Here is a 23835-nt window from a genome sequence, read left to right on the forward strand (position 1 = left end):
CCTATAGCAGTTGATATTTAGAAAGTTATGATCTGGTTGAATCTTGCCCATCCTGTAATTGTGGGCGATTACAGAATGGGGACTTACTATGTCTGGCAAAAGAAGGGCTGGAAGCTTTTGAAAAAGACACTACTGGAAGCTCTCGGGAGCAGAAATATCTTTGGCATTCAGGAGCCTCTGTTTTCTGCACTTGACTTGTCGACAATCAAAGAGATGAAAGCATTATTAGTGTCAGCGATCCAAGCTCCAGTCAAACTAAAGAACAAGATTGGAATTGGTTTGAGTTGAATAAAGAGAAGTTAAGCTCTCTCTGTTAGAGGTGGCATTTGGCCACTAGAGAGCGCCGTTGCTCCATTTTGTGATCGTAAAGCTGGCGTTGCGGTGGAAGAAGGGCTTGAATAAGGATACTTACAATCCTATGTTAGATTCCAAATTAGGATAAATTTAACCAAAAAGAATCAATGTGCACTATTACATTCTCCAGAAGTATTTATTATGTATAAAATTTTGGCTTAGGATTTCAGAAAACTTGGACTGTGGCACAGTTGAAAACGTTACGTTAATGCATTGTATCAAAACAGAAAAGTGTAAAAGAATACATGTTTACGAAGTTAATCGGACTCTGTTCCCATTCAGATTATAAACGGAATGCTTGAAGGAAAAAAAATTAAACTGTTTTGTCCCAAGAGGAAATGTTGTCTTAAAATGTTTTCGTAATTAGGCCAGAATGTGTGTAGAAATGACTTTGTAGTGTTTGTGTTTCTTTTTCGCCCCCTCAGGAATCACAAAGTTCTAGAAAGTGCTTTGTATTATTGACATCTGGACTCTCTCTTCTTTCCCCCCATTCCATTCCAAAATCCACTATCGAGGGTTTAAACACGCGCGCGCACACACACACACACACACACACACACACACTCCAAACAGTGAAATTAAAAGGCACGATTACAAAGTTTGTTTCAAGGCTTTATTGAAAATAATTACTCTTTTAATTGGGTATTTGCAAGATTGGAGTACAAATCGTTAACCGTCCGAATCAGTTCCTTCGCCTAGGGATTTAAAGGAAGTTTTTAACCTGGTGATAACCGGCAGAAAACAACAACAGCAACAAAACCCGGACCCCTCACCACTCACACAGCAATACTAATTTTAAAATAAGACATGCCTTTATAATCTGCAGATTCATTAGCAAACCGTTTACCTTCACTATTTTCAGCTATTCCCTGTACAAATAAACATTATCTTGTTATGCCTTTCCGTCTCGACCTTATTTTCTCCATTTGCAAAATAATAATATTCTGTCCACCCGGACTAACCTCAGGATCTCACCCACGAGCTGGGCCAACCCACAAGGGGCAAGATGGTAGTTGAAATCAGTCGCCTGCTACGCCTTTGGGAGCTGTCTGGGGGTTTTTAGACATTGTGATTTGTCGTGAAAAGCCAGTAAGGTGTGTTTAAGTTCTAGCGGGGGCGTCCTCGGTGGGCTGAGAGAGTGTTTCTGAGGTCGGCTCCCGTGGGCCGGGCGCCCTCAACAACAATGATTATCCCAAGAAAAAGGGTCACCCAAAGACCCACGAAAAAGGGCAGAGTAGGCAAAGGAAAACACACTCAGCAGAGACCTATTACATTTATTGGACACTGAACATCATCAACACAGGAGTAGAGGTGGGGGGAAGAAGAAGGGGAGAGAGAAGGCGAATTGGTGGTGTAACGTCAAGAGGCTTCAGAGCCAGTTTCTAAAATCAGGAATATTTTTCCGATTCACACTCGATTTGCCCACGGGACACGGGACGTTTCTCTTCCTCGTCCTTCATAGAATGAGTTTGCTTTCTTTACCTTTGGAAAAATTAGTAACTTTTTAAGTTGAACACGGCGCCTGTTCTCGGCACTAACTTCACAAGCTTGTTGCATGAACTAGAATCGTTAGAAGATGGGCGCCGCCTGCAGCTGCTTGGAACCGGCATGTTCCGAACGCCGGCCCGGAGGCTCCTTGGGGGGCTCCCGAGTGTCGGTTCCCCGACCTCCGCCCGGGGCCACCGCCTGCCGAGGTCCTCTCCATGCAGGGGCTGAGACCCGGAGCCGCGCGTCCTGCCGGAGAAAATACCAGCCTCCCCAGCGTGAGTCCTCCGCGGCTTGGAACATTTCTGTCTGCTTTTCTATTTACTCCCTCAGCAATGCTAATGTTTCCCCTCCCCACATTCTTCAGGCTGCCCCCTGCGCCTGGTACTGACGTCTATCAAGGGTGAAATGATGGAAACTATATTCATGGGCATGATTTCCATTAAATATCAATTAACCTGGGAGCCTCAGCCAGGCGTGCAGTGCGTCAAGGGTAAATGTACATCTCATTTCCACAAGGCCCACTCGGCTGGAAAAGAAGGGCTTACTTAGATTCGCTTTGATAATGCACTTTGGTATTGAGGTCACCTTTGTGGCCTTTAATCAAGCCACTTGGATAGGACCTAACTCAAATATTCAGTCCGGATCGTCTACACGGCTTGTCCTCGTTCCTTGGGCTGCGCCCGCGTGTCCAGAGGCGCAAAAGCCACGGCCAACCTCTGAGGGGTTGCTCCAGGGGCCGGGGAGGGAGTCATTTGCTCCACAGTCTCCTGGGAGTGGCCTCCCTGCCTCCCCGCTCCCCCACCCTCAAGTGTAAGGCTCTGCGGTGCCCCCGCCCTGCCGGCCGTGGCCCGCATTCCCTGGGCCCCGGGGGCACGGCGAGCCCTTGGCAGTGCGGTTTTATGGGCCCCCTTTAAGGCTGGCGGAGGCATCTCCGCGCCAGCGTGAGGCGTCCCGTCGGGTGCAGTGATGTCGCCTCCGCGCGGATCCCTCCGCGCGGTTATCTCGCGTCCATCTCGCTCCCTCTCCCTGCAGTGGCGTGGTGCGAAAATGCCTCGCCGGGGCGCACCGGGGCGGCAGCCTCGGCAGCGGCGGCGAGAGCGGTGGGAGGGGGCTGCGGGGGGGGCGAGGTGAGAGGTGGCGGCGGGCAGAGGGTGTTTTTTTTTCCTTTTCCCTCCAGAGCGGGGGTTTGTAAACCGAAGCCAAAGAGTGTCTCCGTGGGCCGGGCGCACTTTTTTTTGTTTGTCCCGGTGCGCTCAGGGCCGCCTGGTGCCTGAGAGGAAAGAGTGGAGGCAGCGGGGCAGGTCACCCGGGGTGTTGGCGAGTTTATTGCGGCCAAGCCGGCGCGCGCCGGGAGAGGCCGGGCGGGCAGTGGAACGCGGGGGCTGGGTGAGGCCCTGCGACCCGCGAGGGAGGCGGCGCGAGGTCGAGGCGGCGGGCGCGAGAGAGGAGCATGAGCGCCCAGTAGCGGAGTGCCCGCGGTTGCGGGGTCTCAGAAGCGGCGGGCGGGCGGGTGGCAGCAGCAACGTAGCCCGGCGGCCCCAGTGGCGCGAGCAGCCGCCCCAGAGGCCCCCGCGGCAGTGCGGTGGCGCTGAGGCGCGCTCCCTGCCTGCTCCGCGCCGCCCGCCCGCCCGGGGCCGCCCTACCTTGGCCCCCGGCCGCTGGCCGCCGCCGCCGCCTCGATGAGTTCGTACTTCGTGAACCCGCTGTACTCCAAGTACAAGGCGGCGGCCGCGGCGGGCGAGGCCATCAATCCCACTTACTACGACTGTCACTTCGCGCCCGAGGTCGGCGGCCGCCACGCCGCTGCCGCCGCCTTGCAGCTCTATGGCAACAGCGCCGCTGGCTTCCCGCACGCGCACCCGCACCCGCACCCATCGCCGCCGCCCGCCGGGCCAGGTTGCAGTAGTGGGGGAGGCCCGGGTCCCGGCCAGGACTACTTCCACCCCGGCGGGGGCAGCCCAGCCGCAGCCTACCAGGCCGCCCCACCTCCTCCGCCGCCGCCTCCCCCCTGCGGTGGGATTGCCTGTCACCGGGAGCCCGCGAAGTTTTACGGATACGATAACTTACAGAGACAGCCGATTTTTACGACCCAGCAAGAGGCCGAGCTGGTACAATATCCTGACTGTAAATCGTCCAGTGGTAATATTGGCGAGGACCCAGACCACTTAAATCAGAGCTCGTCTCCTTCTCAAATGTTTCCCTGGATGAGACCACAAGGTTGGGATGCAATTTTTTTTTTTTTTTTTTAAGCGGGGAGAGGGGGAGAAATCTGCTTTCATCTCACGTAATTGCTTTAAAACTCCCCTTTTCTCTCCCTCTCCTTTTTCTTCTGGTGTAGCTTACAGTGACTCTTATTCATGAAGTAGTGCAGACTTTTTTTTTCCTTTAAAGTAGAAACCATGAAAAGATGATGGGGGTCATAATAATTGCTAGGACGTTCTCGCTGTCCCTCTTGCCTGCCCGTGCTATATATTATATCAGACCTAAGAAGAGTTGTGTATATTTCACCCCCTTAGACCTGTTTCAGAAACCTCCAGCAACCTGCAGACGCACCATTACATTTTTAATGTTTATTTTCTTCTTTTTTTTTCTCTTTGTTTTAATCAGCAGCTCCTGGTAGACGAAGGGGAAGACAAACCTACAGTCGTTTCCAAACCTTAGAGTTGGAAAAGGAATTCCTTTTTAACCCTTATCTGACCAGGAAGAGAAGAATCGAGGTTTCCCATGCCTTAGCCCTCACCGAGAGACAGGTAAAAATCTGGTTCCAGAACAGGAGAATGAAATGGAAAAAGGAGAACAACAAGGACAAATTCCCGGTTTCCAGACAGGAGGCGAAAGATGGGGAAACCAAAAAGGAAGCCCAAGAGCTGGAGGAAGACCGAGCCGAAGGCCCGACAAATTAACTTCTACCTTTAAAATTTTACCGCAGACTATTAAAACTAATGATCAGCATATGCTGGTGGACACCACCTGTTTTCTTTTTTGGAAAGGACTTTACCTGTGTTTCAAGCTACCTTCATGTCACTGCTCTTGAGGTTTCTGCGCTTTGAGAGGGATTTGGGTGTTTAAAAAAAATGTTTCTAGTGTCGCATAGAAACAGCCCTTGAGCTGTCCTATGTAAGAGTAATTTGATACTGACCTTGTAGCTATATTTTTATAATGGTAGTTTTTAATGTCTGAGCTGGTGATTTTGCCTCGACAACGTAAACTTCCTAATGATTAGCACTAAATAATTGAATATAAAATGCTTTATTAATCAAACAAGTGCACTTGAACGTTTTAAATCTTTTCTTTATGGTGAGTAAATTAAAAGAAGTTTATTAATTTTTAAAAATTATGCCCGCAGAATATTTACTTTATATTATTTGATTAAAATGTGTTATTTATATTTTTTCTGCTTTTATAATGAATGGTTCGGGTGCCTTTTGTTTACTCCAAAAGGTTTCTTTGAGAATTTTGTAAATGTAGTATCTCTGGGAAAAGTCTGGGCCAAATATTGAGAAAAGCACATGTTAGCTGAAGAGTGTAATGTATAGTCCTGGCTCTGCAGCTTCCTTAAACTTGGGGGAAATGTTCGGCTAGTGACAGAAGTTTCAGGACAATGTCAAAGTTGACATTTAATAATTTTTCTATAGTTTATACAAATAATGGCAGTTTAATCATCTAGAGTGAATGAATACTTGAAAAGTCAATTATAACATTTTCACATAGATACTTTTAGTCTGGCAAGTCACCTTGTGGAACGCCTCTCCTTTCTGAATCTGCTTTCGTTTTGAACTGTGCTTGGTATCGCCTGCAACTGCTAGGTCTTTGTGCTGTGGCCGCCGCTGTGATTCCGGTTTTTGTGTTTGTGTGTTTGTTTTTTTTTTTTTTCTGAGGAGGTGCCATATTTATTTGTATTCTCTCTGTTTGCATGCCCATTGTGAGCCAACTTGTGTGCATCTCAGATGTCGGTTGGTACGTCCTCTGCTGTTCTCCAGGTTGGCCTCACCTATTTGAAACAAGCCTTGAGAACAAATGCAGAAAAATCCGAGTGTAAACAACCGCTGCAGAATATAGCTAGCTCCTTAATAAAAGAAATGAATCCTTTTTCTAGAGCTAGTGTCTTTGAGCGCCGCCAATAACCCTTTTCCTGAGTCAGGAACAATCTCCAGGACTCATGTGAAGGCAGCATCCTGCTAAAGCATCTATTTGATTTTTAAAAGGTGGGAGGGGGGTTACCTGCACCCTTGCTATAAAAATAAATGTGGGGTGGGGGGAGCTCTTTTTCACTTCAGAGAGGGTCAGCTAGGCTATTCTAGCTTCATCTTGCTCTAAACAACCTTGATAAGATACTGGGAGAGCTTTGAACTTCGCAAAGGACTGGAGTTGTAGGCCCAGTGGGTAGCAACCCAGAGTCCAGATTATACCACAGCTTATTCCATTGAGCCAGCGCTGATGCTGGGGTTTGGGATCTGTTATTAACAAGATATCCACTTTCCATTTGAGGCTACTCCTGCAGCTGCCATTTTATAAGGGAAGAGGAGGAGGAAGAGGGGCAGGAGGGAAGAGGAGAAATTCAAGTAAACTAACATTTCTCCCCACAAAAGGGAAAGCCCCTTTATCAGGTAGACTTGAAGAATTCTCTTCTTTTTCTCCTGGAGAAGGAAAATGTTTTTAAAGAGGTACATTTTAATTTCCAGAGTGGCTTTTATTGCACAGGTACGAAAATGGAATCCTATACTTTGGGGCCTGTATCACTTGTTCAGGTGATGGTGGACTGTTGCCTGCTGCTTCAAGGACCAGGGAAACATTGGCACAGGTTAGGCCGGAGGCGAAGCACCACCTGGCTTTCTATCAGGGAAGAGGCCATGGCTGTGGCATTTGCTGACCTGAGCCAGGAAAGAGTTTTAAGTCAAGGGTGGCCTGGGGCTTAAGAAACATTTGCACAAGAAGAGACAGCTGCAAACGTGCCTGCTGGATTTGGAAACGTTTTGCTCTGTGTGTTGCCTGAGACTGCTGTTGACTGGTTTAGAGCAAGTGTGCCAAGTGCTTGAAAGCATGGCTAGGAAACAGTCTGGCTGTGGAGAGGGTGGGAATAAGCTGGCTGGAGACTGGTGCTGGCTAGACTCCAGCTGCCCTCCATTTAAGGGATTCCTCTATTAGCAAAATTCACTGTCTTCTACACAAGAATTCTCCCTGAAAATCATTTTTAGAGCCATTGATTTGGGCAAGACTCTATATGGTGGGGGACCCGGTGCATGGATTGCTGTGGAAATCAGTTAAGGAAGGGCGGTAAAAATGTTTTTTCCTCCATTTTGTGCTACTCTGAAAGTGTTGTACCTTCTGGCCTTGTGGGACCCCTAACCTATGGTAAATTCGTAGCTCATGTACACAGAAAGACTTGCAAAAATTAGTACACTTGAGAGTATTTGTACATTTACAGATTTGGTATTTTGGGTATATATTTGTTGTACATATATATACATTACTCACGTAGAAAGTGTTGGTAATTAATGTAAGTATACATGCTTCCTTTTGTAGTTCGGGAAAACACAGATTTGTCTTCAAATAAAGTCTGTGGAATTACAATCACACACACTCACCACCTTCTTTCTTGCAGTGGCTAGAAACCCCCATCTGTGTTTCATGCAGACAACTCCCAGTGACGAGTGCAGGAGATGCCCTTCTAATTGGCTCAGATCTGTAAACATCCGAGGGTTGCAGCATATCGAACCAACATTTTTGCTGCAGAAATTTGCATAAGCCTTCAGAGAACCCTTTGGAAACAGTCGACACTTTGGTGCCCTGGACTGCTTAGAGAGTCTGCTTAGAGAGGTCTGTAAATCATTTACAGAAAAATAGGACCCTCCAGTGTTAACACTGGATGAAAAAACCAAGGGTCCTAAGTGATTTGGGTTCTCTTCGTAGACCAGAAACACACAAAAGATGGTGTGGGTCTCAACGGTTCCTAGAGAAAAGTCAGTTTAGGGGCTGCCATCTTGTGAGGTTCCACAAAGCCCAGCACATGGCTTATCTCTGCACAGGGGGGAAAAGTACAAATATGGCTGCCTTTTCAAAAGTGCAGTCTTTTCCTAGCCCTCCTTCCAACCAGCTGAAATGGAGGGTCATAAACTCTGCCTTTATTTGGGTAGAGGAAAATTGACAGTTGAGGTTATTTCTCAGAATGTTTCAGAACTAAACAATGTTCTGAATGTATAGACATGTATAGACCAGCATAAAGTGTTACTGTTTGGGAAGGTCCAACAACATGCTCTATTTTGTGTAATTAAAATATTGTTTAATTATTCCTCACTGCAGAAGGTGTTACTCTTTCACATCCAAACTTGTGTCCTCTGCTTTCCCACTGTTTGCTGAATCTGCACGCAGCTGGTGGTGAACAGGGGAAAGAGAACATTTTAATGAACCCGGCTGCTGCTCTGGGTACCTCTAGCAAAGTTGGAGATCACTGACTTTTTCTAGAAAGAATATGACTTTTGCTGACACATGGCAACAGAAGTACTTTAATCAGAAACATCCAAGGTCATCAGAACTTTTTCAAGGGATACACATAGCCTGCTCCAGAGGGTGCTGTGTGCTTCCTACTTAAGTGTACGACCACTTAGGTACTTGGTGTGAGGATGTTAATTGAGAACTTACACATTGAAATCCTAATGCACATATTTATAAATGTATTATTTGAAATCCAAAGCAGTGTCCTTGAAAGGATGGGGTGGGGGTGAGGAGAGGTTACCTCTTACAGCCAGGTTTGAAGCCTGGATGGCCATGCCCATGCATTAATGATGAGGGGAGCTAGCCAAGGATGTTTACCTTTAGCTGGGGTTCCCTGGAGTAGCTTCCATGAGAAGAACGAAAGGAATGGCACTCCTGCCTTTGAAGAAAAAGAACTTTTTTTCCAAGCCTGAAACTGGGGAGCTGCTTTTTTCCTGAACAAATGGAGTCCCTCTCCTCTTCAATACTGCACTGAACAGGCTCTTCAATGGACAGACATTTTGGGGGGCAAGGGAAGAGGGGGCTAGAATTCCATAGAAATGCGAATTGCACTTGGGGAGACTTAAACAAGGATTTTCAGAGGGTATTAAAAAAGATTGACTCTTCTCTAACCCAGGACTGTCCCAGGGGGATGTTTCTATCTAGATTAAGTATAGGTAATGGGAGTTCAAACTGTTATTTTGGAGAAGTTGACAAGTACCTAAAACCATTTTCAGCCTTTGAGCTGATTGGCAACTCTCCTACTGCAGAAACCCCAAGAAACAGGAGGGACCCGGTTTATGTTGGAGAGAGCTGGGTGGGGGAGAGCACACATTTTCTTGGCCTGCAGAGCCCCGGTTTTCTGCACAAGGTCAGACTGGGTGGCTTGCCTGAAAATGAGAGGGGCAAAACCCGAAAGCGCTTGACTGCTCTTTCAGAGAGGCCTTTTGGTGAGGGGAGGAGAGGAGAAGCCAAGAGAGGGGAGAGTTGGGAGGGGTGACTGGCAGGATCACCTCCCCAAGCGAGCGCGGCATTCATTCTCCCTGAAACACAGCGCCCAAGGAGCAGAGGTTTCAAGCCAAAGAACCAAAATAAAAAATAAAAGGGAAAGAATTCCTAGAGAAAGGAACCGTGAAGTCTAGAAAGGCAGAGCGAGCGGTGGAGAGGGACACGGAGAAAGAGGAGGAGGGAGGAAGAAAGAGGAGGAGGGGGAGGAAGAAGAGCAGAAAAACGGAGAGAGAAGAGGGGAGAGGAGAGAGAGAGAAAGAGAGGAAAAAACATGGCGCTTGCGAGCTGTATGTGCAAAATCCGCAAGGAATTGCAGTAAATTCCTTTTTGTTTGAAGAAAATTTACAACTTGGTAATAGACCTTTTTATGACCTATTTGCGGTCGTCATTGGCTGCGGCTGGTCATGTGCAGGCTCCGCTCGCCTTCACGGCCTTTTTCCTGATTTCCCAGGCGAATTTCCCCCCGCATTCTGCCTTCCTAGAGCCTCACCCCCTCTTTTTCTAACCTTTGTCTTCGCAGAGGTGGGCTCCAGTCGCCGGCTGCGGGATTGCGGGGTCCGCGGCGGCCTCGGCTCGTGCCCGGCGCCCAATTTGGCCCCACGGCCGCTTCGCCCCGGGCCGCGCCGCTGCCGCCTCCGGAGCCGGCGGGGAGCCCGGCGGGCGGGAGAGCCCGGAAGGAGCCCGGGGCGCCCAGGCCCCCACTGGCGCCGGCACCGCCCGCCGGGAGCCGCCGGCCTGCAGCCGGGTGGCCGAGACGCGCGGTTCCGACGCGGCTCCTTTTCCAACATGAGTGGGTCCCAGCCGCGCAGAGCGCGAGTAACTGGGCAGCGCCTAGTGGATTACAGCCGCCGCCGGGGACGACCGCCGCCTCCAGCTCTGCACCTCCGGTAAGAGCGGCCCCCGCCCCGCGCTCCCAGCGCTGCCACCGGGAAGCTCGAGGTGCCCACCCGTTCGGTTAGCTCGGGGAGCCCGACCCGAACCCCCACACTTCCCCGGGGCCTGGGAGTGCCTGTCTGCGTCCCCTGCCTCCAGATCACTCAGGTTCTGAGCGGGCGTCCCCTGGGGCCCTGGGTGGGGGCCGGCTGAGCTCAGAAACAGAAGGGAAGCCCTATTTCCTCTGGAGATGATGAGAGGTGGATAGCGGCATAGATCGAGAGCCACAGGATCCCCGCCCTGGAAGACTGTGCAGATGGTTTCTGGAGCTGTCAGCTTTGCTGGGGGTCACTACAGGCACTCTGAAGTCTAGAGCAGTATTTTGCGGTTGGTCTGTGGTCAGAGGTACCTGGGAGGCTAACAGGTGTTTTCTGAGGGTTGGAGCTTGGGGGTGGGGGTGGGGTGGATTCTGTGTATCAGGATGGTGCTACGTTTGTTCATCTAGGCTTTGGTGAGTGATGCTGATTTTTAGAGTTTTTGGTTTATTGGGCCTTGTTTATGGGATGGAATTTTAAATATTAACTGCTTCTCTAGCTCTCAGATGATTTTCGTAACAACTCAAGAAAGGTTCCACACACATCTGTCAGGTGAATCTGGGTTATTCTGTGCCACAAAATGGATGCATGTTTTGAGAGGTAGCAGTAGAGCAGAGGATCAGAAACCCTGGTGCAGGTCTTGGGGAAAAAAACAAGAGACGTTTCAGAAATTCTAAGCATGCTTAATAAGTTCAAGCATCTTGTGTGTTTCTTATTTGTCAGAGTAGGAAAAGAGTAGACATTTTGCTCTCTAAATGTACTGTTGTGGTGTGTGTGTGTTGCCTACAAATGAATAGCATAGCAATATTACCAACTCGACTTCAAAACTAGTGAACCAAAATATCTATGAATCGAAAGAAAATTATTTGCAGAAAGAAATGCTATTTTCTCCTACGGATTTTGAAGGGCACTAGAGGAGGCAGTTCTCAAATCCCATTGCCTCTTCCCTCATGGACACGTGAAATATTAAAACCTCAGGACAATCTGCCGCATTGCGCATGGGGTTGACCTGTGCGTGGCGGAGCATTGTTTTTTCAGGAGCCACCGGAAAAGCCTAACTCACTGTTCTCCCAAATATCCTAGTGTGACCATGCTGGCCTTAAACGCATTTCTGAACAATAAATGACATTTTTATAGAAAGGTATTTTTAGTAAGTAACAACGGAATCATGCTCGTTTCAAAATGGAGGGCTACGATTTGTGGCTAGTTGACGTGCGCAATTGTCCTCGATCACTAATTATGATCACTCACAAATGAGAAACTGATTTTTAAGTCCACAATGTCTGTATTTTGTAAATATCTCTGTTAGAGTACTGCTGAGATCATTCTTTCATATTGGTATCGAGCATTATTACCTACTGAAAAACAGGCCTCTGGACTGGGGCTCCCAAGGCCCTCCCCTGGCGACTTCAGGAGGAGTCCCTAAATTGCCTGGAGTTGTGGTGGGGGTGGGGACGAGTTGTGGCCGTGATGGCCAAGCCCTTGTGTTCCGAGTTTCAGTAGCCTCTCCCTGGGTTCAATGACTGAGCGCGCCCAAGTGACTAGGAACCTGGGCGGTCTGCAGGTCCAATTGCACAGCAGAGGGTGATGTCATGGGCAGATATGGAGGACTAAGGGGTTTTTCCTAAGTCCCGTAGTAGCATTAAGAGCTTAAATAGTCAATTGCATCTAAGGGAATAAATACGCTGCCAGTCACATCTGAACTCAGGCCACTTAGTCCAAGAGGAGACTAGTCAACGCTTTTGCCACTACCGGAAATGCCCCCACTGTCCCTGTTAACCCAATTTTTAAAAACTCAAACGAAATTAAAAATATAGTTGGACCCAAAGAGCTCACAAGCCGGGGAGTGTAATTCCCAGAGTCCTCGAACCGAACCTTTAACCGTGTATAGATTAGGGAACCAATGGCACGTCCGGGCCTTAGTGTCAGGCAATGAGATGGGCTTGCGGTCTCCCGGAGGACCAGGAAAAAGAGCGAAGCTCGTTGTTATAAACGTGGCCAAGCACCAGGGTTGAAAACCGAACGTATTTTCCTGTCAGATGCTCCTCCAAATAAATATATCTCGCCAGAATTCTGTTTTCCGAGCTCGAGAAGCAGGGGAAATAGGAACAAAGACAGTATTTCACTCTGGGCTGGCAGGCAGCTGCTAGAGGTATTTACGGCCTTGCCGCAGTGCGACCGCCGGGCAGGGCACGCGGGGGCACCGGAAGCTGGGGAGAAGCCACCAAGAACTCGGAATTCCGACTTAAGTCCAATTTAGGGCCAATTTTCCGAAATTAATGCGAAAAGATACCCTCTTTCTAGTAACTGGTCTCTTGGATTTCATAGTAGTGCAGAATGTGGGAGAAGTCGTACTCTCTGGACGTAGGGTGGTTCCCTCTCCCCCTCACCCTCCCCCCACAAGCCTTGATTGATATGAAACTGCTGATCCAAAGGACAGACAACCTTGAGGGTTTACTGGAAACATGGCGATTTTGCTGGTTTGGCGGAACAGGGCTGGCAGATCAGAAAGGACGCGTGAAGCTTTTAACAGGGTTTCCTGCAAAAGTATGTTTCCTGTGTCTCTAAGATGCGGCGTTCAGGCTCTTCTGCAGTTACGCGCTGCAGCAGTGTGCGGTGCTGCACACTGCCCAGCGCTGCGCACACCTCCCGCACAGCTTAGTGCTGGGTTGCGCCTGCCTAGCTCGCTCGCCCAGCGTCCGGCGCATGTGCAATGAAATAACCCAGCCTAGGGATCCAACCAGCCAAGCACGGATAGGGGGAGGGGGCGAGTGGACTCAGAGCTGGAAGATAAAACCCGATCTCTCCACTCCTCCTTGCCTCAGGATTCGCTCCTGATCTTTCCTTTATTCCAGCCTTCAGTCTAAATATAGCCAAACATCTTGCCCTTGACCACGTTATTTTCAATCATCTTGACTCACCACCTCACCCAAATTTAAATCTGTACTTTAGAAACAGTATGCAAATACGAGCTAGTGACCAGAAGAAAACCAAATCTTTCTTTCATGGTGTTAAACATACATACATTTCTAAACACCTTAAACGAAGATTATATATATATATATATATATATATATATATATATATATATATATGTATGTATGTATATAATCCTCAGGGAAGTGTATAGATTTTTTTCAGCCTGGTGCTTCTGCTTTGGGAAAAGGCCTTTCCTCTTGGCGCCTGTTCAAACCGCCAAACTTCAGGCCAATTCTTCAACCGGACCATTCTCGGATCTTGTTACGCCAGCGCAGCACGTTCGAAGGCTCTGTGGGGACCAGTGGCTCAGCAGAAAGCGGTCAAACAAATAATAAATAAATAAACGCACGAACTGTAGGGTTTTTCCGCCTGGGCTCGCCTAATTAACGGAGGATGCACACTCCTGGGTCTCGAGCCTGCTGTCAGTGCTAGGGGTGGGACTGGGGGTAGGGGTGGGGGCGGCCAGAAGGAGTCGAGAGGGCCCTGAGGCCGCCCCCATGGGAAGGGAGGACCAACTCAAGCCTCTGGCTCGGGAAGACCTCTGCCCGCGCTAAGAAGCCCGGGCCTCGGGTTTCCGGGGCTGGAACAGTCCCCCTGCTCCGCTGTCTGGCGCCTTGTCCAGGAGGAGGCGCTGTAGGACAAGCGTCCTGTCGGCTACGGAGGCGCGGGAGATGCCCCGGGCGCTGGCGGGCGGGAGCGTGGGAGGGACACTGACCCCGCCCCCTCCGTCTCTCCGCCCTCCACCCCAGTTCACAAAGTGTTTTCCGCCAACGAGGATAGTGGGCGATGCGGCGCCCTTTCCCGAGACTGGCAGCAGAGGCAGCTCGGGGCCCAGGAACCTGAAGGCAGGTTCCGGGGTGGCGGGCCACCTCACTTCCTCCGCCTTCCCGGAGGGGGCGCGATTTCTGCGCTTTGGGCTCTGAAGAGCAGGAAGAGGGTCTGGTGGGGCAAGCCACGCCCAATCCCTGCCAGCCCCTTCATTTGGGCTGCTGTTCTTGCCACTTTCCTTTCTTGCAATTCCTGGTACCTAGAACCGGCAGCCTTGAAAACCCGAGCGTTCAGCGTCGCCTGCCTCAAGCTGATGGGCTCGCTCAGGCTCACTTAGAACAAGGCCTCGGCCCCGGGACTCCCTCGAGGCTCCGAGATCCAGGGTGACTTCTTGCGTGCGACTTGAAAATCCCGCAGTTACTCATCTTTCCCCTTTTTCACACCACCCCCACACTCTTCTTTACCCATTGCACCCATTTCAGGCCTTTGGTGGGCTCCATGGGGGTGTTTCTCGCATCAGCGGTGACATCCCCAACTGGCTGTGATCCAACCTTACTGTTCCTTGTTGTCTCCTTGCAACACAGTCTTTTGCTTCCCTCATTTCCCTACGTTAGAGCAGTGATTCTTAATGAAGACCCGCATTCAAGCCTCTTCTTTATAATGCAGGTTCCTTTGTTTCATGCCAGACTTACTGAATCAGGATGTCCAGAACCTGCAGTTTATAAACACTCTCCATCATGGCAGTTAAGATGTAGGCTTATGTTTGAGTACTGGTTGAGGGTCTTTCCTGTGTCTTTTATGATTCTGTGGTCTACAGGGGCCAAGTTCTCGCTACCATTTAGCAATGCCCCTCCCCCTAGTTAAGGGAGCTCCCTCCTTCATCCGGTTTTCTAGGGGATCTTCCTGACCCAGGGATCGAACTTGCGTTTCCTGCATTGCAGGTAGACGCTTTACCATCTGAGCCACCAGGGAAAAGTCATAAGCTGACTAGTTGCTACCAAATTGGGAAGGGGAAATTGACCGCTTGCTAACTCAGAGATTTTTTCAAAGAGGTGAATAGGTTCTAGGTACAGACTGCCTCCTATCAAATTTTTTCCACTGAACTGTTGTGTGAGCTTAGGCAAGTAGGGCAAACTCTCTGGGCTTGTTTCCTCATGTGGAAAGCAGAGATAATTAGAGTACCTTCAAGGGTTGTTATGAGGATTTTTACTTACATAGCACTACTATGTGCCCAGCACTATTCTATTTTACGTATATTAACTCACTGATTAGGCACTTAAAATGGGTTTTTGGCACTACCAAACATTCAATACCTGTTTCAATCACATATTGAATAACAAGCATTCAATAGGTGTTTCTTATCATCAGTATCCTTTTTCTGTTTAATAATCAGGCCTAGCCTTTTACAGCTGCGAGAGACCTGGTTCATGCACCCAGTCCCTGAATTGTACAGAGAAGACAGGCCCAGGCTTGGTCACAGGAGAACATGGATCTGGGGCTTCCCCTGTTGCTGTAGTGGGTCTCGTGGGCCCTGCTTCCTTGGGTCTCATTGTCTGGCACCTGCCTACAGGTAGACTGAAGGGCCACATCCAAGAAGAAGGTGCCCCTAGCTCCTCAGTGGGCAGATACCGGGTAGCAGAAGCCTCACACCCACACAGGCACATCCATGACTCTTACAGAAGGCTCAGGTCTTACTAGAGAGCAGGCCACCTTCTGGAGCCACCTTCCTTACCACCACCCAGTCACAGCCTCTTTTACAGCCCCAAGGCAAGTACCCTTTTTTCAGTATCTTGAAAGCTGGGACAGAGTGGAAAAGCCAAAGGCCAGTGGCCAACACAAAGGAGGCAAGGAGTGTTCCACAACCTTAATCTGCTTGTGTTCCAAGATCTGGGCTCCAGGGCCATGGCTGAGCCACAGCTCCCACCTTGGGCCATGGTGATGTCAAGGTGTGTCTTAAAGAGGACTATCCCCCTCAGATCTCCATCAGCCCTTCTATTTTTTGAGATACTTTATATCTTTTAAAAAGAATTATATAAATACTATCTCAGGCTATAACCCACACATATGTACACCCCTCCCATGCAGCCAGGTTCTACCCCTTACCCCTGGCCTCCAAGACTTATGACTACAGACTTTTCCTAAGAGGGCCTCTGCAGCCCTTGGCCAAGCTGCTTCTGCCTAACCAGGAGTCCACCTGGGTCAGATTTTCTGTCCAAACACACCTTGTCTCTCCTGCTATAAACCATGTCTAGCAGAGTTTGGTCCATGAAATTGGGCCCAAATTGGGCCCAATGCTGCAGTTGCCCAGTCACCGCCATCTCCTGATCCATCTAACCTCTGTTCTTGATTCTCAATGGGCTTAGATGGCTATTCCACACCCTGCTTTTCTTGGACCCACTGGAGTTTTTTCCAGGTCTGGCCCCCCATTAGAGGTCCCGCCCCAGAGCCCGTTCTTTTGGATGCCACATCTCACTATTGGAGTTGTTACCTCCGGGGTTACCTCTCCTTCCCAGAAGACACCAAGGCAGAGTTCCAGTGAGCAGACCCTACTGTAGGGGGAGGGGTGGGGGTAGCAGGAGAAGTGTTGTGTTCCTCTTTCAGCGATAGACTATAGTGTCAGGAATATGAAATTATATTTCTCTCATGCTTGGGACTCCCTGTTCAGCCCTTCTCTGGCTCTTCCCCAGTCTGTGTCCCTAAGTGCCAGGCCTGGCGGTTTCCTTCCTACACCTGGTCTAGGGGATTCATCTGAAGTCTCATTCCCACTTATCCTGGTTTGGAGATAGTTTAAGAGAAGAGTTCAGCACCACATCTGGGCAAGAGGCCTCTTGCACGTAAAGGTCAGAATATCCTTTCCTAGGCCATATAGCAAGGAGAAGGCAATGGCACCCCACTCCAGTACTCTTGCCTGGAAAATTCCATGGACGGAGGAGCCTGGTAGGCTGCAGTCCATGGGGTCGCTAGGAGTTGGACATGACTGAGCGACTTTACTTTCACTTTTCACTTTCATGCATTGGAGAAGGAAATGGCAACCCACTCCAGTGTTCTTGCCTGGAGAATCCCAGGGACAGGGGAGCCTGGTGGGCTGCCGCCTATGGGGTTGCACAGAGTCGGACATGACTGAAGTGACTTAGCAGCAGCAGCAGCAGCAGGCCACATAGCAAGGGCCTCTAGGGCAGGCAGAGAACGGACCTCGTTACATTTGGAGTGCAGCTGATGCCTCCTGGGCCCCTTCACTTTCTCTTCCTTCCTGGGAGTGGCTCTGGCATCTGGGTTGGGAGAACCCTGTGGGGGACTCTAGCTCATGGGAGCTCTTTGAGCAGAAACTCCGAGAACTGGCTCTTCCCAGTCAGATGGGGAAGACAGTGCTCAGAATCTCACTGTACCCAGCAACAGGTTTCTAAGAAGGCTTCTACCTCTTCTCCCCACCCCGTCTTCATGACTTACCACCACCACCATTGACAGTCCTTGGAAAAGCCCCAAGAAATCGGCCCAAGCTAGGCTGCTCTTCTCCCTGGTGCTCAGCCTTCTTACTAGACAGAGTTTGAGCTTCCCCATTCCACACTGTCATTCATCTAAAAAAGCCCAAAACTGGGGGCAGGGGCCAAGGGAAGATCGGAGGAAGGTGTACACTCTCCTTAACCATGTTGTCTGACTATCCTAAGATTAGAAAGTGATTGAAGTTGTGTGCCTCAATGTCTTCCTTTCTTTCCTCCTTTCCCCTCAGCAGAGCTAGTTACTTTCCTGTTATCATCTAAATATACAGAGTAGGCTGTATAATTTTATTCTTCTTATGTAAGCCACAGTGAAGACTGTGGGCAAGTCCCAGTCATCATCTTTCATTATCATTCATTCAAAAAATGTCTCTTGAGCCCAGATTAGGTGCCAGATATTGTTTCAAACACCATCTCCTCAGTCTGGTCTTCTCTTTACACCACCCTTGTCCCATAAAAAGCTCATCACAACTGCTTAGAATGTCATATATCCTTTGGTTAACTCAGTTTTATTAAGTTAGGAATTAAGGAAAAATAAAGAAGGCTTTCCCAAGCCCTCAAACTTTTTAAAAAATGGATTATAACAAGGACTTGTTTTGAAGCTGCTCACCTAGTGCTAATAGAGTCAGAAAACAGTTTTTAAAGGATTGATCTTTACTCATATTTTAAAAACAGATACTGCCAACTGTAAAAGAAAAAGGTACTTCTAAGTGGGCTAATGGGGTGGGGGTTGGGGGAGAGAAATAAATGCCATACAGTCTGGACTAATAGCTCCCTGCTTCATATCCAATGAATGTGAAATTAGGAAATGGGTTTAGAAATGCACAGAGAATGGGTGGAAATTAGAATGCAAAGAGATTTTAGTAGAAAGGAATCTCTTTCATGGGTTTGATAGGACTTGCTGATGAGAACTTTCACAACTTAATTTTATTTAGAAATCTTAGATGTATATGTGCTCTACAAAGCTACAGAGAACATCCATTCTTTTAATTGGAATAGTCAAAATCACATGTTTCCACACTGTTTGGTAGCAACTCTGGTGGGCTGTGGAAGGATGCTGAGGGGGGCGGTGTCAATTCTCTCTTCATTCACTCCCTTTGGTGGGAGCTGGGGGTATCTTTCCCACCCCCACCTACCCCAAGCACAGAGTCACACTCTCGATGGAGCAGTGCTCAGGCCCAAGCTCTCTCTTTTCTTGGTTTTCTCAGCGGGAGAGCAGCTGCCTCCTCCTCTCAGGCTCTCCCTCTGGTGGGAGTGGCAGTGTGCGGGGTGGGGGCGGGGGGAGTGGAGGGGTAATATCGGGGAGAGATAGGATCTTACCCAGATTTGGACCCCAGGCCCTGTGGGACTGGGGACATCTGACTTCCTGGGCTTGGGTTCCTAAGAGCCTCATTTGCTTCCTCACACCCTGTCCCCTTCACACCAGGGCTGTTTTATTGTTTTATAACCTTCTTTAGAGCTTCAGTTGCCAAAGATGCCCGATGAGGCTATTCTCTACTTTCTCACATCACCAAACCCCAAGTCTTGCTGTTTTAAGCAGTTTGGTCACTTGCAAAGGCTTCCCTTCTAGATCTAAGCAAATTACAGAAACCTCTAGGCATGTGGCTACCTTCAACTTTTGCTGAGCCCATTCACAATACAGAGCCAAGTGTTAACTCCAATTGCCACCCCCACCCCCAAGCCCACCCAGCCTCCAACCGCTCTTTTCTTATTGAAGCTAAAACAAAATTTGAAATAACTTCTGATATAAGCCAATAGAAATGACCTTTGGCTTTCCTCCTTATTTACCACATCTAGAGCTAGAAAATGATTGAAATAAAGGAGTTGATGGTACTCACAGCGGATGCAGCCAAAGAATCATAAGACATGCCCACCAACCAGCCTTTTCCAAATAGCACTATCTCCCCCTCTAAACAGAGTCCCTGAAAAGATGCTGTTTGAAAAGACCAGGGTATTGATATGAATATGACTTCCCCCCTTGAATCCTAGATATTTGGAACTATTTAAATGTGAGGGAACAGTTGCAGTGAACCTTTATTTAGTGAATAAAAGTTTAAAGCCGAAGGTTATTTATGGTTCTGCAGAGATGGGACCTGAGTGGCTATTTACGAGCACGTGATTCCAATAAACTTTGTTTTATGGCTTGAGAGTTGACAAGCCAAAATATAATTCCCACCATAAATTAGGTTAAGAGCATACAAGTGCAGATGCTTGGTTCCTGGAGCAGCGATAGGAAAGTGAGAGGCTCCAGCTAGCGCCGGGTTCAGAAGCAGACAGATCTGCTCCCAGCTCCCCTGCCCACTAGGAGAGAAAACCAGTAAGTCACTTATTACTCTTTCCAGGACAACTCCAGGGGTGGGGGATTTATCTGCCCCATCTTTTCTGCCTGGTGGTGGGGAGAAGTCCCATGGAAGTTAATTTTAGCTTAACCTAAATCAAGAAATAGGATGGGAATCCCCTCTCCCTTCTAGACACAGAAAATTAGGAATTGAGGGTTCTCACCTCACCAGAGGAACTTTGTCTCTCACCTGCTCAGAGTGATGTTCTGCTTCAGAAGAGGAATAAAATGGGTAGCCTAGGTAGACAGAAAGTTTAAGAATGGAGATGCTCTGCCTCTGCGATTTCTCAGAGAAGCCCCCTGTCCCAGAATAAAACTAGAGGAAACTGAAAGCTGGACATGAGCCCCTGTGAGGACCACTGCTTTGTAAGATTGCTTTGTGGGTTCTCCAGCAAAAATGCTGATGAAATGATGTCATATCCACAGAACTGGATAACAGTCTAAAGCATTGCCATTTACCTTTAAACCCATCGATTTTCCTCTTCCTTGGCTATCATTTGGGTCCTCATTCCCCTTGGAAATTGCTCTTTGTTTTGAATTAGAGCTGAAGTGGGACGGCAAGTCCCAGCCTTGCCTGGTCCTTCTTTGGGAAGAAGACAGTTTTGAGGGGGCACTGGTTGGCTGGGGAATTTGAAACCAATCTGAAATTGGAAAGGGGGTGCTGAGTTGCTCCAGCTCGAGACAGACGGGGAGCTGGGGCAAGGGACAGATGCAGCGGCTGCCCCCTCCCCAGTGGACCTGCTCCCACACAGCCGATTTTGCAAAAGGAAACACACAAAGGCCCGTTTTCTCCTCACTTCCCGTTTTCCCACGGGGGAAACCCTATTACAGACCGCCTGAGTCGGGCCAGGCAAAAAGTAAGGTTTTGCCCAAAGAGGTGCATGGCGTGGGGGAGGTGATGGGGGCATACTCTCCTACCGCGGGTCTGCCCTTGAGCACTGCAGTCTCCCGCTTCGCGGAGAACTTGGCGCAGTTCCTAGGGGCGGGCATCCGAAGCAGGAGGGAGGTCCGGGTTTTGGTGGGGTGTCTGGGCCTTGTCATTTTTCTGTGTATCATCCATCTCTGTTTTATTATCCTGTGGAATTTAAGTGACCCCGTTTTCATTGCAACAGGTTCGGGACCGTGAGACACCACTGCTGTAAGTACCTCCCGGTTTCTTCCGAATCGCGAAGGGGCGGTATTGATAACTGGGCGGGTGTGGGGAGAAGGGCCGAGCCAGGGGCGGTGGGCGGGTGGAAAAACGGCCCTTGCCTCCCCAGGCCTGGGTAAGCGAGGGGAGCCCGTTTGGAACTGGAGGATCTAAGCTGGACTCCCGGGAAGATTTTCTGGGGCCTAGTTTCCAGTCACCTAACTAAGGGAACGCGCCGCGAGCGCTCGCTCTTGTCTCCTTGGGCCTCCCTGGACCTTCCCGGCCTTCCCAGGCCTCCCCAGCTCGCACAGGTGCAGCTCCGCCTCAGCGGACGCGTCTGTGAAGAGCTTGCAGCTAATTAGCAGCCTGCCCTATTAACAAGTTGTGTCGAGCATCGCCCTCTGCTCGAACCAACCTGCTAAGCACCCAGGCAACGCGATCCCCATTCGCCGCCCAGCCCAGCTTAACCCGGTCCAGCCTGGCCCCGACCTTCTCTCGTTTTTTGTTTTTTTTTAAATAAAAGGAATGTGGAGGTGGGGGACGCAACCCTTTACGGCTGCGAGTGTGTTGGGTTGGCCCGCTTCCGGGAAGGGCTGAAAATTCTGAGCTTTACGTGAAAGTCCCTCCTACCCTCTCCCCCGGCCCAGCCCCGGCCTCAGCGATTTGGGTCCTGGGTTGGGGACTCGGGCTGAGGAAGGAGGGAGGGATAGGGCCCTTCTGATTCACTCCTGCTCCTCTCTAACTGCAATTCGAGAATTTCTGCACCAGAGCCGCTAGTGTTGCCGGCAGACAAGGGGGAGGGGTGTTTGGGGGTGCTGTTGGGGGCAGAGATTCTTGGGGTGTTGGACTCAAAAATTTGGCCCTTTCAGAGTTGCTTATGCCGAGGAAGACAGGTACACTTCTGAGGAGGCCTGTGAACTCTCCAGGAAGGCTATCTCATTAAGATGATGGTGGTGGGGAGAGACTCCAGGATAGACCCTCATGCAAAACGGAGATGGTTTTATTTTAATGAGAGATGGAATGTGTGAAGATGTTAAGAACCAGGCACCCTCCCTTTCCGGTGAGACGTCCTCTTTCTAGGGTCGGAGAAGATAGGGCTTGGCTCTGGGCCAGATTTCTGCCCTCCAGGCTGGGCAACATAATCAACTCCCTAGGGGCTGTGCCCACCCCCTAGGAGTGGAGGATCCACGCAGTACATAGTTCACCTCTACGAATCAGGCTGTCTCAAGTGAAACAGGCCCTGCAGCTCCAGGCCGGAAAATCCAGCGTCCCCAGAACTCCTGGTCTTGCCCTCTTCCTGTAGCTCCCCTGGCTCTGGGTGCTTATCTCTGTGGATGCTCCTTGCTTGCAAACCCAGGACTGGCACCCCGTAGCTGAACACAGCACAAAAAGCCGGAGACATCAAAAGCATTTGTATGGGCAGTTGAGCGGGAGGTGAATATTTAACGCTTTTGTTCATCAATAACTCGTTGGCTTTGACCTGTCTGAAGGAGTGGAGCAATAAGGTGAAATGCAGGTCACAGTGTCTAATAAATATGAAAATGTGTACCCTCAGGTCCCCACTCATCCCAGCAGGCTCCCCCAATTTTTCTGGATAAAGTCTAGACCCAAGGTCCCCAGGAGCTCTTGGCATTAAAGGAAGTTGGGGGAACCCCCTGGGACAAGGGAGTTGGATGTGGGGCAGTTTCAGAAGGTCTTGTTAGAATTGGCACCCGGGAAATCCCTACAAAATAGCCAAAGCACTGGAACCAAAGGACTGGGGGGAGTGTGTGGGGAGTGTGCACAGTGCAGAGAAGTCAGCCAATTTTGCCAGACTAGGGGTGGGGGGAGTGGAGGGAATTCTCCCTGTTCCACCCCACCAGGCCCAAGTTGAGGCTTGAAAACAATTTTTGAATCATGAAGGTAAAATAAAAAACAAAATGAAATCTCTCTAGCTTAGAGTTAAGGATCCAAAATCCCCATCCAAGCCCAGGTAGCCCTCTGTCCCCGAAATCCATCCCAGTCCTGAGCCCTCTTGGTGCTGTGAACTGAGGGCTGAGCCCCAGACTGCGCCGAAGCACTAGGGCGGCACACTTCGTGAACTTCTGTACTCTTGTTTACTGCTGTCGGCAAAGCAAAAATAATGAAACTTTGTGATATGTTTGTAAATGATTTCGAATGACCCCTCGCCCTGCCCTTCACCATTAGTACACCAGCCCCAGCCCAGGGCAGCTCCGTGCCTGCAAGCAGCGCCTGCCTCGGGGTGGTAAGCAGCAGCCGGACAGAGAGGCCAGCCGGGCTCAGAGCCCTGGAAGGTAAACGTGCGACTTCTTGGAGAACTAGCTTAGCCAGCCAACCTGGCTTGCCCTGGCAGTGGGCAAAAGTAGGGGCAGAGGATATTCTCTCTTGCCTCTTTTTCTTCTGCCACTAAGGGCATTTTCTACTTTCTGGAAAATACCACTTGATGAGGGAGGGGGTGTTATGTGCATCCAGAAAGGGGATAATAAAACAATCGCTATTCTGCGATGGATTATTTTTCTTCTGTTCTTTTCTTTCTTTCTTAAGAAGACTGTCCTGACTCCTTGGCTGCTTGGTAACCCCGGCTCTGGTACAAGGATGGGGAACTCGTTGCTGCAAATTGCCACCAAGCACTTCAGACTACCTGAACTGTCTCTGAAAGTGAGGGTGGCTGCGTCGGGCTGGCGGCTCCAAGGAGGAGAGTCTGGGGCTGGCAACAGTCTGGGTACTTGCTCTGGGTGGAACCTGGAGGCAGTAACGTTGTCTATATATACCCTGTAGAACCGAATTTGTGTGGTATCCACGTAGTCACAGATTCGATTCTAGGGGAATATATGGTCG

The 23835-nt window shown here is 49.6% G+C and overlaps 2 protein-coding genes across 3 annotated transcripts; both read left to right on the forward strand.

The window, feature by feature from the left end:
- Positions 1-1620: 1620 nt before the first annotated feature.
- Positions 1621-7418, forward strand: HOXD8 (homeobox D8). 2 transcript variants are annotated; one of them, XM_086359507.1, is made up of 2 exons: positions 1621-4059; positions 4450-7418. In XM_086359507.1, the coding sequence occupies exons 1-2, from the start codon at positions 3522-3524 to the stop codon at positions 4743-4745; spliced, it is 834 nt and encodes a 277-aa protein (XP_086215633.1). In that variant the 5' UTR covers positions 1621-3521; the 3' UTR covers positions 4746-7418. The 2 variants fall into 2 exon arrangements, with proteins under 2 accessions (XP_086215633.1, XP_086215642.1); XM_086359516.1 differs by having other exon boundaries at positions 4453-7418.
- Positions 5790-23765, forward strand: LOC147378603 (uncharacterized). The gene is made up of 6 exons (XM_086323969.1): positions 5790-5799; positions 9084-9263; positions 9419-10208; positions 20981-21006; positions 23185-23291; positions 23542-23765. Exons 1-5 carry the CDS (start codon positions 5790-5792, stop codon positions 23244-23246), a joined length of 1068 nt encoding a protein of 355 aa, XP_086180095.1. The 3' UTR covers positions 23247-23291; positions 23542-23765.
- Positions 23766-23835: the final 70 nt, after the last annotated feature.

The sequence above is a fragment of the Bos grunniens genome, chromosome 2 (assembly GCF_055505025.1).
Source record: "Bos grunniens cultivar Pamir isolate PY7600 chromosome 2, Bosgru_T2T1.0, whole genome shotgun sequence".
NCBI classification, from domain to species: Eukaryota; Metazoa; Chordata; class Mammalia; order Artiodactyla; family Bovidae; genus Bos; species Bos grunniens.